Source organism: Bombina bombina, chromosome 7, assembly GCF_027579735.1.
Source record: "Bombina bombina isolate aBomBom1 chromosome 7, aBomBom1.pri, whole genome shotgun sequence".
NCBI classification, from domain to species: Eukaryota; Metazoa; Chordata; class Amphibia; order Anura; family Bombinatoridae; genus Bombina; species Bombina bombina.
In genome coordinates, this window is record NC_069505.1 from 168,064,632 (window position 1) to 168,079,828 (window position 15,197).

Here is a 15,197-nt window from a genome sequence, read left to right on the forward strand (position 1 = left end):
TTCCTTTCCCACCAGTAACAGTTGAAATAATAGAATCCAACTGAGAACCAAATAAGTTGTTACCCTGGAAAGAAATGGAAAGTAGAGTTGATTTAGAAGCCATATCAGCATTCCAAGTCTTAAGCCATAAAGCTCTTCTAGCTAAAATAGCTAGAGACATAAACCTGACATCAACTCTGATAATATCAAAGATGGCATCACAGATAAAATTATTAGCATGCTGAAGAAGAATAATAATATCATGAGAATCATGATGTGTTACTTGTTGCGCTAAGGTTTCCAACCAAAAAGTTGAAGCTGCAGCAACATCAGCCAAAGATATAGCAGGTCTAAGAAGATTACCTGAACACAGATAAGCTTTTCTTAGAAAGGACTCAATTTTCCTATCTAAAGGATCCTTAAACGAAGTACCATCTGACGTAGGAATAGTAGTACGTTTAGCAAGGGTAGAAATAGCCCCATCAACTTTAGGGATTTTGTCCCAAAATTCTAATCTGTCAGACGGCACAGGATATAATTGCTTAAAACGTTTAGAGGGAGTAAATGAATTACCCAATTTATCCCATTCTTTGGAAATTACTGCAGAAATAGCATTAGGAACAGGAAAAACTTCTGGAATAACCACAGGAGATTTAAATACCTTATCCAAACGTTTAGAATTAGTATCAAGAGGACCAGAATCCTCTATTTCTAAAGCAATTAGAACTTCTTTAAGTAAAGAACGAATAAATTCCATTTTAAATGAATATGAAGATTTATCAGTATCAACCTCTGAGACAGAATCCTCTGAACCAGAAGAGTTATCAGAATCAGAATGATGATGTTCATTTAAAAATTCATCTGTAGGGAGAGAAGTTTTAAAAGATATTTTACGTTTACTAGAAGGAGAAATAACAGACATAGCCTTATTTATGGATTCAGAAACAAAATCTCTTATGTTATCAGGAACATTCTGCACCTTAGATGTTGAAGGAACTGCAACAGGCAATGGTACTTTACTAAAGGAAATATTATCTGCTTTAACAAGTTTGTCATGACAATCAATACAAACAACAGCTGGAGGAATAGCTACCAAAAGTTTACAGCAGATACACTTAGCTTTGGTAGATCCAGCACTAGACAGCGATTTTCCTGTAGTATCTTCTGACTCAGATGCAACGTGAGACATCTTGCAATATGTAAGAGAAAAAACAACAACATATAAAGCAAAATTGATCAAATTCCTTAAATGACAGTTTCAGGAATGGGAAAAAATGCCAAAAAACAAGCTTCTAGCAACCAGAAGCAATGAAAAATGAGAATTAAATAATGTGGAGAAAAAAGCGACGCCCATATTTTTTAGCGCCAAATAAGACGCCCACATTATTTGGCGCCTAAATGCTTTTTGGCGCCAAAATGACGCCACATCCGGAACGCCGACATTTTTGGCACAAAATAACGTCAAAAAATGACGCAACTTCCGGCGACACGTATGACGCCGGAAACGGAAAAGAATTTTTGCGCCAAAAAAATCCGCGCCAAGAATGACGCAATAAAATGAAGCATTTTCAGCCCCCGCGAGCCTAACAGCCCACAGGGAAAAAAGTCAAATTTTTGAAGGTAAGAAAAAATGATTAAATCAAATGCATTATCCCAAATATGAAACTGACTGTCTGAAAATAAGGAAAGTTGAACATTCTGAGTCAAGGCAAATAAATGTTTGAATACATATATTTAGAACTTTATAAACAAAGTGCCCAACCATAGCTTAGAGTGTCACAGAAAATAAGATTTACTTACCCCAGGACACTCATCTACATGTTTGTAGAAAGCCAAACCAGTACTGAAACGAGAATCAGCAGAGGTAATGGTATATATAAGAGTATATCGTCGATCTGAAAAGGGAGGTAAGAGATGAATCTCTACGACCGATAACAGAGAACCTATGAAATAGACCCCGTAGAAGGAGATCACTGCATTCAAATAGGCAATACTCTCCTCACATCCCTCTGACATTCACTGCACGCTGAGAGGAAAACCGGGCTCCAACTTGCTGCGGAGCGCATATCAACGTAGAATCTAGCACAAACTTACTTCACCACCTCCATCGGAGGCAAAGTTTGTAAAACTGAATTGTGGGTGTGGTGAGGGGTGTATTTATAGGCATTTTGAGGTTTGGGAAACTTTGCCCCTCCTGGTAGGAATGTATATCCCATACGTCACTAGCTCATGGACTCTTGCTAATTACATGAAAGAAATTATGTTTTTTTGGGTTTCCATATCTCCTTAATCTCAATCATCAGCACTCTACCCCTGTATGAAATAATGAATCTTGTACATGATCATTTAAGCACAGAAGAACTAAAGGAAGCAATTGTCTATCTATCTGTCCTGTATTTAGAGGTTTATTAGGTATATATAATATTTATATTTTTTTAATTTACTTTTTTTCTTTTCCAGCCTTTGCCAGTAACTTCAAGGTTTGGTCACTATTATGATGTTTCAAAGACAATGTCTCCCGAAATGTTACATTCCGCAAAAAGCCACAGCTTCTTCATGCCACAAGAAAATCTTTTTGACCAAACATTTTGCAACACGTAAGTTTTTAATGAAAATATTTTAATTTATGTGTTTTTTTTTAAATTAATTAAAGCAAACCTTTTAAGGTGTAGCTACTGTCTACACTGTACTGCAGATCTGCATAGAATTAAAATGTATTGTAAATGTATCCTTTAGATTTATTCTTGCAATTGAAATGTATGTATTTGCTTGTGGAAACACCACCTATTATGATAATGTCAGTGCTTAAAATGCAATTGTACAGTTCCCTTTAATATGTTCACAGTTATCCATTTTACTTGATACAGTATATTAAATTGTCTACAATTAGCTATTTTTAAATTTATTTTGTCATTTGAAATTATTGCTTTTATCTGTTAAAAACACCACCCATAATGAAAATTTAAATACTGCAGTATAAGCCATAGAAAACCTATATTTGAAAGAATGTTCCAACAGCTGCTTTGAATACTATGAGCTCTTATCATTTGCTTACCTGAGCACATTCTCCATGCATTGTTATATAATACTTTGCAGCCAAAGGGTTACTTCAACTAACAGTCTTCTGTATATAAACCACACAAACTATCACTTATTAGACATGTGCAAAAATATATTTTCTTTTTATTTGCAAAAAAGAATGAACAAATACAAACTAATTTTGTATTACAAAATGTGTTCTTTCAGTTTCTCCTATCAATTAAATAGAGAAACTAAATAAATGAATGAACACATTTTGTATTTGTTCATTAGTTTATTTAGTTAATGAACAGATGTCATAGGAATGAACTATTGTTTGTTAATTTTGCAAGCTAAAAGCAAAAATAAATCTTTGCGTGTCTATCACTTAATTCAGATAGGGCATGTCATTTTAAACAACGTTCCAATTTACTTTTATCACCAATTTTGCTTTGTTCTCTTGGTATTCTTAGTTGAAAGCTAAACCTAGGAGTTTCATATGCTAATTTCTTCGACCTTGAATACTGCCTCTAATCTAAATGCATTTTGACAGTTTTTCACCACTAGAGGGCATTAGTTCATGTGTTTCATATCGATAACATTTAGCTCATGCACGTTAATTTTCCGAGGAGTGAGCACTGATTGGCTAAAATGCAAGTCTGTCAAAATAACGGAAATAAGAGGGCAGTCTGCAGAGGCTTAGATACAAGGTGATTACAGAGGTAAAATGTGTATAATTATAACTGTGTTGGTTATGCAAAACTGGGAAATGGGTAATAAAGGGATTATCTATCTTTTAAAATAGCATAAATTATGGGGTTGATTGTCCCTTTAAATTACAGGAGTAAAACACAAAGATATTAGGGGGTGCCCTGAACAAACAAAAAAGAAAAGAACACAACAGTGTAATAATTCCAAAAGTGTGAAAATAAATGATATATAAATAAATATAATGTCAATATAAAGGAAAAGTACTCAAATGTGTCCAGGACCAGGCAGCTCTCTGTAGGGGGAGCAAGGTCCCACTCCCAAAGTCAGCAATCTGTGGATGAAGAACAAAGACAGGGGTGCCACATGGCCTAATATCACTAGAGGATATAGGTGAAATGTATAAATATCAATGTTTACACTCACATTTGATGTTGCACCATAAGATATAGGTGCAAATGAGCAGGATGGATTCTTAAGGTCATCCAGCAGACCTAGCTCCCGCAATCAGCCGACACAACCAGTGGAAGTTTTTAGGTGGCCTCTCTCCAAATGAGGTGAGGGAGGATGCAGCAAATTATATGATATGATATAGCAAGTGGTAAGATAAAACTTACATTTATTAAAATTTTGGTAAAAACAAGCAATGCTTTTCTCAGCTAATCATGCTGTTTCATATGTACCATAGACACAGGTTAAATGTGTTCAGAAGTAAACTCTGTATGTAAATAATCTCCAATGCACAATTGTTGGTCTATAAACTATGGGCTAAAAAGAGCAGCAAATCTGTTTATAAGTTTGGGATATTTTGGACTAATTGCCTTGCCTGGACCTTGAACCTCTTGAGCCCAGCTACAAGATGTTCCCTCACTATCTGAACACTTGGCAGTGTCATCTGCAGTATTCTAGTTTATAATGACATAATATAGAGACATATCTTATTGATTCAACATAAATACAGTTAATATATGAACAAATAATCATTATATGCAAAGTATCTTCAAGAGAGATTTATTTGTGCTTAAAGGGACATGAATGTCAGATATAGTATATAGTTTTAAACAACTTTACTATTTTCTTATTTTGTCAAGTATACTTTGTTCTCTTGGTATTGAGTACCATATGCAGCCTTTGCAACAATGTTTCTTTCTTAAGACACGGTGAGTCATCAAGTACTATTGGCAATATCACTCCTATCCAGCAGGAGGAAGCAAAGAGCACCACAGCAAAGCTGTTAAGTATCACGCACCTTTCCACAATCCCCAGTCATTCACCTTGCCTTCAGTGCAAGGAGGAGGTGAAGTTTAGGTGTCTGCTTAAGAATTCTTCTATCAAGATTTTTTTTTATTTTGGAAGCCTGTACAGGCTTGCTCTGATCTTCCCTGACGAGCTGGGTTTAGCTGTACTCCACGTTAGTCCCTTCAGTAGGGCTGTGGTAGCTTTTAAGCAGTCAGGAAGTTGTGGGGTGGGCCTCACTGCGTTTTCCTGACAGGATTGCTGCCGTCAAACAGAATGCCAGAGTAGGCTTACTTTGTTCCTTTTTCTTTTCACAGGTCTCTGTGAGGAGTGGCTTCCTTTCATACCAGGTGAACTGTCCTCCTGTCAGACAGTCAAGGGTGCAGGTAAGTGCCATTTTATTTCTTATAAGAAGACCCTGGCACTAGAGCTAATAGGCTGCACCTTATATGGGGCTACGTTATTCCTGAGATCAAGATTAATTTGACAGGATGCAGGGCACTGAGTGGCAGTAGCAGGACATCAGAGTCCTTAAAAGAGAGAGAGTTTGTGACGATTATAGAGTTTTTTAACTTTATTGGTGGCTCAGTTGGTTGACTGCTTGCTTGTGCAGTCGTTATATTTTGGGGACTATTTTGTGCCGTTCCTTTGTGACATTTGCGGTCCGTTTATGGCGCTGACTATGATTTCACAAGGGGCGGAGCTTCTCCCTCTAGATGCAGCACGTGCTGTTGCTTGGCGCCCTTTTTGCATTATTGAGAGTTTGTTGGCTTTGGTTGCCTCTTCCCTCACTCAGGAGCTGATTTGTTGTGTTCCACTCCACTCTGTGCCAGAGAGGAACAGGTAGGCAGTGAGGTTCTCCTGAATTTTTATAACTAAATGTGGGGGTTGAATAATTTGCTTTTAAAGTTAGCAACTGTCTACTTTTTTGTTATACTACTTTACCGCTAATAATTTGAATTCCAGTTAAATTTGTGATATCAATTGCAAGATGGACTTAGAGTCTATGACTGCTATAGAGTGCAAGCTTTGTTTGAATTTCCAAGTTGAACCCCCTTTGGCTTTTTGTAGTTCTTGTATTGAAAGAACTCTAATGTACATAGACAGATTGTTTGTTTCTGAGCCACCATTCTCTCAGGTTGATACTGTTCAGGCAAGGCAACAGTCTCTTCCTCAAGAACCCCATCCCGTACTAACGTCACATGCAGTGCCCTGGGGTTCCTCGCAAACTCCTGATGGAGTGTATTTGAAGGCCGAAATTGCTGCCCAGGTTTCCTCTGCGGTATCTGAGGTGCTAGCTGCCATCCCCATGCTGCAGGGGAAATGTAAGAGGAAAATTAGTGAATCAGATAGTAAGGTATCAGATCCTGTACAGGCTAACCAAGTTGCTCTTTCCCATAAGTCGGAAGTCGAGAATACTTCAGTAGCCTCTGAGGGTGAAATCTCAGATTCGGATAGTGTAATTCCTTCTTCTGCTGCTGAAGTGGTTTCCTTCAGATTTAAGCTTGAACACCTTTATGTTTTATTAAAGGAGGTTTTGGCTACTTTCAACGACTCAGATTCTCCTGTCGTCAACCCTAAGAAATCTAGCAAATTGAATAGATATTTTGACGTTCCCTCCCCAGGGGAGGTGTTTCCAGTGCTAGACCGTGCTACTAAGATTATTGCCCAGGAATGGGAGAACCCAGGGATTCCCTTTTCTCCCTCTCCAGTCTTTAGGAAGATGTTCCCAGTGGCTGATTTCATCAAGGAGTCGTAGCAGGAGGAAGGAGCGATTTCTACACTGGCCAAGAGGACAACTATTCCTATTTAGGATAGTTGCTCTTTCAAGGACCCTATGGATAAGAAGCTGGAAGCTTTCTTAAAGAAGATGTATATTCACCAGGGTTTACAATGGCAGACGGTGGTGTGTATTGCTACAGTTACAAGTGCGGCAGCCGACTGGTTTGACGCTTTGTTTGAGTCCCTCCAAGCTGAGACTCCTTTAGAGGAAATACAGGACAGGATAAAGGCTCTTAGATTAGCCAATTCCTTTATCACTGACGCCTCTTTGCAGGTCATTAAATTGGGATCCAAGATATCTGGCTTTGCAATTTTAGCGGGTAGGGCGCTATGGCTGAAATCTTGGTCAGCTGATGTCTCTTCTAAATCCAAGCTTTTGGCAATTCCTTATAAGGGAAAGACCTTGTTTGGGTCAGGGTTGGCAGAAATTATTAGTAAGGAGTTAGGGTAGAAACACACCAGCGCCTCAATTGAGGCTTAAATCCCCAAGAATGGCCGGCTCCAAAACCGGCGAGAACCACTAACTAAGAACGGACCAGGTTATTCTACCTATCGAAGGAACTTCAGGAACAAGTGCACTTGTCTACCAAACCCAGGTACCTCTTTTTGGAAATTACAAGATTACTTACTCCAAGACTGTCAGCGTATTATATCCACAGATACAAAGAGCAAAGACCTATCATTATTTGTATCTGTTGGGTAAATACCATTACAAATACTCACACTGTTTGCTTACTAAATCATCAAGACTATACACTCACAGAGTGCTTAAAACCGCATTACGATATTTAGAAGGAAACCGTTTTAGTTGTACTATAAATACATTAATCAGGGAGACTTTTATATGCTTCATATGCTATCTATGTATTTAACCCTATCCTGCTATATTTATATGGATTAAATTGTATCACATAAGGTTGGCCAACCATTATTTGATTTGATTTGGGCATTCTGATAAAACATATCATATGTCATTTTATTCTGTCCTGCGATTATGTTAATACTTATTATATGTAAATTAAATAAAATATTTTAAAGAGAAAGATTTTTCTATAAATTTTATTATATCTATTTTAAGAAATTTAATCATATCTAAATTTTAAGAAATTATATAAACTCCATTCTTGGGGATTTAAGCCTCAATTGAGGTGTGTTTCTACCCTAACTCCTTACTAGTGATCTCTTCTATGGGATTTGAGGAAAACCCCTCTGAAACTTACCAGTTTATACCCTTCCCTTGCGCCAACTATAAAAATCTATCTACCCACTGGCAGAAATTATTTCCAATATCACAGGTGGTATGGGTTCTCTTCGGCCTCAAGACAAGAAGAACAAATCAAAAGGATGTCAGAGTAATTTTTGTTCCTTTGAAAATTTCAGAGGTAAGTCTTCCCCCTCCTCTACCAAGAAGGAGTAATCCAAGCCTGCATGGAAGCCCAGTCAGTCTTGGGACAAGGGGAAGCACTCTAAGAAGCCTGCAGCTGAATCAAAGTCAACATGAAGGGTCTGCCCCTGATCCGAGATCGGATCAAGTGGGGGGCAGACTCTCTCAATTCTCTCAAGCTTGGGAATGAGATTCCCTGACCCATGGGCCGTGGACATAGTATCCCAGGGTTACAAGTTAGAGTTCAAGAACTTTCCTCCCAGGGGCAGGCTTCATCTCTCAAGATTATCTGTAGACCAGATAAAAAGAGAGGCATTCTTGAAATGTGTACAGGATCTTTCTCTCTTGGGTGTGATAGTTCCAGTCCCTATTCAAGAACAGGGTCTTGGGTTCTACTCCAAACTGTTTGTGGTGCCCAAAAAAGAGGGAACTTTCAGGCCTATTCTAGATCTAAAGTTTCTCAACAAATTTCTCAAGAGTCCCGTCCTTCAAGATGGATACTATCCGTTCCATTCTTCCTCTGGTTCAAGAAGGTCAATTCATGACGACCATAGACCTGAAGGATGTGTATCTGTATGTTCACATTTACAGGGACCATCACAGGTTTCTGAGATTTGCCTATCTGGACAAACACTTTCAATTTGTAGTGCTTCCATTTGGCCTCGCCACAGCTCCCAGGACTTTATCAAAGGTTCTGGGAGCTCTGTTGGCAGTAATTCTGACCTGGGGAATCGCTGTTGCACCTTATCCGGACAACATTCTTGTTCAGGCGCCATCTTTTCAACTAGCATAATCTCATACAGAGATCTTGTTGTTGTCTTTTCTTCGTACCCACAGATGGAAGGTGAATTTGGAAAAGAGTTCTCTTGTTCCCGCTACAAGATTGGTCTTCTTAGGGACCGTTATAGATTCCCTATCAATGCAAATATTTCTGATGGAGGGCAGAAGAGCCAATATTCTCTCCTCTGGCTTATTTCTACAGTCGGCTGTACAACCATCAGTGGCCCAATGTATGGAGGTAATTAGTTTGATGGTGGCTTCCATGGACATAGTTCCCTTTGCACGATTCCATTTGAGAGCCCTTCAGCTATGCATGCTCAGTCAATGGAACGGGGATTATGCAGACCTGTCTCAGAGGATAATTCTGGATCAATCAACAAGAGACTCTCTGCTGTGGTGGCTGTCTTAAGAGCATCTGTCCCAGGGGACATGTTTTTGGAGACCCTCATGGGTAATTGTGACCACGGACGCCAGCCTGATAGGTTGGGGAGCAGTCTGGGACTCGTTGAAGGCACAGGGACTTTGGTCTCAGGAGGAATCTGCTCTCCCCATAAACATTCTGGAGTTGAGAGCGATCTTCAATGCCTTGATGGCTTGGCCTCAACTAGCTTTAGCCCGGTTTATCAGGTTCCAGTCGGACAACATAACCTCAGTGGCTTACATCAACCACCAGGGGGGAACTCTGAGTTCCTTAGCCATGAAGGTGGCTCAAATCATTCAGTGGACGGAGATTCACAATTTCTGTCTCTCTGCCTTCCACATCCCAGGAGTGGACAATTGGGGAGCAGATTTCTTGAGCAGAAATCGGGGAGTGGGATCTCCATCCGGAAGTGTTCTCCAGTTTAACAACCAAATGGGTGTTACCAGAATAGGATCTGTTTGCGTCTTGTCAGAACGCCAAGCTCCTAAATTATGGTTCAAGGTCAAGAGCTCCTCAGGCCTTTCTGATAGATGCTCTGGCAGTTTCTTGGAACTTCAGGTTAGCATATCTGTTTCCTCCATTTGCTCTCCTTCCGCGAGTCATTGCTCGGATCAAGCAGAAGAGAGCATTGGTGATTCTAATAGCCCCTTCGTGGCCTCACAAGATCTGGTATACAGATCAAGTAGAAATGTCATCTGTACCCTTGTGGAGACTTCCTCTGAGGAAGGACCTTCTACTTCAGAGGCCCTGAAATCTTGTTTCTCTGAAACTGACTGCATGGAGATTGAACTCTTAATTTTAGCTAAGCATGGTTTTTCGGAGTCGATTATTGAGACCATGATTCAGGCTCGTAAGCCTGTTACTAGTAAGATTTACCATAAGATATGGCGTAGATATCTTTATTGGTGTGAATCTAAGGGACATTCTTGGAGTAGGGTCAGGATTCCAAGAATTTTGTCTTTTCTCCAGGAAGGCCTGGAGCAGGGTTTGTCTGTCAGTACCCTGAAGGGTCAGATCTCTGCCCTATCTATTTTACTACTTAAGCATCTGGCGGACGTGCCAGATGTGCAATCCTTTTGTCAGGCCTTTTTCAGAATCAGGCCTGTGTTTAAATCTGTTGCTCCTCCTTGGAGCCTTAACCTTGTTTTTAAAGTTTTGCCACAGGCTCCATTTTAACCAATGCATTCCATAGATATTAAGTTGTTATCTTGAAAGGTTTTGTTTCTTACTGCTATCTCTTCTGCTCAGAGGGTTTCTGAGCTCTCAGCTTTGCAATGGGAATCTCCTTATCTCATATTTCATGCAGATAAGTCTGTTCTTTGTACCAAGTTTGGTTTTCTTCCTAAAGTTAATTATTAATCAGGTAATTGTTGTTCCTTCTCTTTGTCCTAGTCCTTCTTCTCATAAGGAACGTTTCTTGCACAACCTTGACGTTGTGCGGGCTCTTAAATTTTATTTACATGCCACTAAGGACTTTCGCCCGTCTTCAGCATTGCTTGTGTGTTTTTTTGGGAAACGCAAGGGCCAGAAAGCTACTGCTACTTTTTTTTCTCTTTGGTTGAGAAGTATTATTTGTTTGGCATATGAGACTGCTGGACATCAGCCCCCTGAGAAAATCACAGCTCACTTCACTAGGGCTCTTTCTTCCTATTGTGCCTTCAAGAATGAGGCCTCTGTAGAAGATTTGCAAGGCTGTGACTTGTTCTTCCTTGCACACTTTTTAAAATGTTATAAATTTGACACTTTTGCCTCGGCTGAGGCTTCTTTTGGGAGAAAGGTGCTTTAAGCGGTGGTGCCTTCTGTTTAGGTTACCTGTCTTGTCCTTCCATAATCATTGGTGTCCTCTAGCTTGGGTTGTGATTCCCAACAGTAATTGATGAATCTGTGGACTCACCGTGTCTTATAAAAGAAAACAAAATTTATGCTTACCTGATAAATTTCGTACTTTCGAGACACGGTGAGTCCACGGCCCACCCTTATTTTCAGACAGTAATTTTTAACTTTAACCTCAGGCACCTCTACAACTTGTGTTATTTCCTTTCTCTCCTTTTCCTTCGGTCGAATGACTGGGGATTGTGGGAAGGGAGGTGATACTTTGCCTTTTTTTGCCTCCTCCTGCTGGCCAGGAGTGATATTCCCAACAGTAATTGATGATTCCGTGAACTAAACATGTCTTGAAATAAATAAATTTATCAGGTAAGCATAAATTTAGTTTTTTAGTAATGTTATACTTTGTTAAGAACTCAATGAATGTAGTATTTGCAACAATGTAGTATTCAAGACACGTGCACTTCTGAGCCTACCTAGGTATACTTTTCAACAAAGTATACCAAGATAACATAGTAAATTTGATAATAGAAGTACAATTGAAAAGTTGTTTAAAATTGCATGCTCTACCTGAATCATGAAAGTTTAATTATGACTCTCAAGTCCCTTTAAAGGGATATGAAACCCAAAATATTTATTTCATTAGTCAGAGCATGCCATTTTAACCCCTTAATGACAGAGGACGTACCAGGTACGTCATAGAAAAAACAATATTGAGGCATCACTGCAATCCCCTATTTTACATACCGATGCAGAAAGGGCCACTCTGTGGCTCTCTCTGCATCGGCCATTGATGTTTAAACATTCGTTGGTGGGTGTGAGCAGCTTGTGGCTATACGATCATGACTTCCTTATGCCATAACCGATCTGACAATGTAGGTGGTTGCGGCCGTGGGTGGCGGTTGCGGCTGGGGGGCGGGGCGGCGGGTGCGCGCGCGTGTAAAATTAGCAGGGAAGTACTTGGAAAAAGAAAGAGCGATGTAGAAGCAGGGGGATCTCCATTCCTTAGTAAGGGATCTGGGAGGGGGGGATGTAGATCATTTAGGGGGGCCAGCTACACTACAGAAAATAAATATTTAATATAAAAAAGTTTAAAAAAAAACTATGTTGGGGGGCAAATTGGTAGAGAGGGAGGGTTAGAGAGATGTATGGGGGGTATCTGGGAGGTTGTGGGGTAAGGGGGGATCCATCATTGCAGACTGAATGAAAAAAAATAAAAAAAAATAAAAAAATTAGACTTTTTGCCAGTGCTAAAGATGGCGGTGATAATTGTGAGGTGGGGGAGGGAAGAGAGCTGTTTGAGGGGGGTCAGGGGGGGATCAGGGGGTGGCATGTGTCAGGTGGGAGGCTGATCTCTTCACTTAAGCTAAAAATTAACCCTACAAGCTACCTAATTAACCCCTTAACTGCTGGGCATATTACAAGTGTGGTGCGCAGCAGCATTTAACTGCCTTATTATTAGCAAAAAGCAACGCCAAAGCCATATATGTCTGCTATTTCTGAGCAAAGGGGATCCCAGAGAAGCATTTACAACCATTTATGCCATAATTGCACAAGTTGTTTGTAAATAAATTCAGTGAGAAACCTAAAGTTTGTGAAAAAATTTGTGAAAAGTCAACAATTTTTTTTATTTGATCGCATTTGGCGGTGAAATGGTGGCATGAAATATACCAAAATGGGCCTAGATCAATGCTTTGGGATGTCTTCTAAATAAAAATATATACATGTCAAGGGATATTCAGGGATTCCTGAAAGATATCAGTGTTCCAATGTAACTAGCGCTAAATTTGAAAAAAAAAAGTGGTCTGGAAATAGCAAAGTGTTACTTGTACTTATTGCCCTATAACTTTCAAAAAAGCAAAGAACATGTAAACATTGGGTATTTCTAAACTCAGGACAAAATTTAGAAACTATTTAGAATGGGTGTATTTTGCTGGTTGTAGATGTGTAACAGATTTTGGGGGTCAAAGTTAGAAAAAGTGTGTTTTTTTCAATTTTTTCCTCATATTTTATATTTGTTTTATAGTAAATTATAAGATATGATGAAAATAATGGTATCTTTAGAAAGTCCATTTAATGGCGAGAAAAACGGTATATAATATGTGTGGGTACAGTAAATGAGTGAGAGGAAAATTACAGCTAAACACAAACACTGCAGAAATGTAAAAATAGCCATTGTCATTAAGGGTAAGAAAATTGAAAAATGGTCCGGTCATTAAGGGATTAAACAGCTTTTTAATATGACTTATATTATCAAATTATATATATATATATATATATATATATATATATTTAAAATCAAGAACAATACGGAAAGGACGCAATTGCTATTTGAGTTTAAGTTAAGTCAACTGCTATTAGGCAGAACTGCCATATGCAGTATAAAAATTACAATGTGGTGCAGAGCTTTTAAAATTTATGTCATGGGCAAACAAGAAAAAAGTTCCAGGAACGTAATCCTGGTAAAAAAAGACAGGGATTTCAGCACTCTTTTTACAAAAAACTCACAGACACTTTATAACATTAATTAGTAGTTTTAATCGTAAAAAGGGCATTTCCTCTGCACCGGGAGCGCAAAATAATGCAAAAAAGTAGTGATGTTCATAAGCATTAATATATGCAGTTCAAACCCACCGATGACAAAATCATTTATTAAAACCTGACCGGTCAGGGGTACACGCAAAAACAGCTAAAGTAACCAATGAAAGTACAAAAATCACAGAAGTATAAATTAGCCTACTACACCCTGCTGCACACAGAACCCCCTTTAAATGGAAACTTGGACGTATATCCTGGGCAGGTAGTGAATGGGATCTAAGAGGCCAAGGTTATAAACTCTGTGAAATAGTTAATAAAAAGTTATATGGTTGCAAATACAGAATGTTATTTGTTATTGATACAGAGTATACTTTCTTATATCAAGGGAGATCACCTCTAGTCCTACTACACCCTGCTGCCATCAGCACCCCTAAGTAAAGGGGTATAGCGCTGTGCAGGTACGTATTTGGGATCTAAGTAGACAGGAAAGTGGGTCCCCTGGATATTTACATAACGAGACAAAAATGCACTTAGTATGTGTACTTGTTATTTCCTATAGCAACATCATACATGCAATGCTCAAAAAGAAAGCCTGTAGGCAAGATGCAAGATTGTTAGAGCAGAATATATGCAGCATGTCAGTATTGCAAGATTTGAGCGAGCAAAAGTCAAAGCAAGTTCGTTAGTGCATAGTCTTAGCCAGAAATGTATGATCCCCAGCAGAGACTTATTCATCCAAGATTCAAATAGTTGTATCAAAAACTGTGCACTTGAACCATATCATTATCAATTGTGACTCAGATACCAGAAATTCCCTCGATAGGGACACCCATCCAGAGCGGGTATTGCCAGGTAAAGTGATTTTTGAGTCACAACGATTGTATTTTCATACGACCTTGCTTAGGGAGACATTGTTCCAAATGTCCACGTAACTCCGTGCTTATCCTTCTCTTTACGGTTCCATACAAACAGCGACTTTCATCACCGGGACCAAACAGTATCGGTATTTTGCGTGCATCATGTGACCTGGTCGGCTTAGCCAATGCCGACACGCGTTTTACCCGCTCGTCTGAAGTTCAGACCGGGCTTCGTCAGGGCGTTATTCAGCTTTGATTCATGCATCCTGCTTTATACTTAAGATGCATTGCGCCTCTGCTGGAGGGTGAAAATATAGCATACTACTACTAATTCATACACTTACAGAATTATTTACGTGCTTATACTTAAAAGGTAAGAAAATAATTAGTGAGAAAACAAGTGACACTTTAAAACATTTTTAAACATAATGTTAAGAACAAATTGGGTTTGTCATCAGTGAAATCCTAGAAACCAATTTAGTAGCCTTAAGTATAGTATAAAGAAAGGTATATTTTACTTTTGCATATATATCATTATATATCACTATGAACATAATTACCGGAAGCAGGCCATATCCAACTTATCGTTGAGGCCATTAGGGATTTGTGTCTCAAGAATTGAGATCCACCTGCACTCCTTCCTTAGGAGGGTCTTGTCGTTATCCCC

The 15,197-nt window shown here is 39.1% G+C and overlaps 1 protein-coding gene across 1 annotated transcript in view; it reads left to right on the forward strand.

The window, feature by feature from the left end:
- Positions 1 to 15,197, forward strand: part of ELP4 (elongator acetyltransferase complex subunit 4) — a 635,326-nt gene that overhangs the window by 91,999 nt on the left and 528,130 nt on the right. The window contains exon 3 of the mRNA XM_053689320.1: positions 2,440 to 2,576. Coding sequence (XP_053545295.1) covers positions 2,440 to 2,576 — 137 coding nt within the window. The remainder of the gene's footprint in view (positions 1 to 2,439; positions 2,577 to 15,197) is intronic.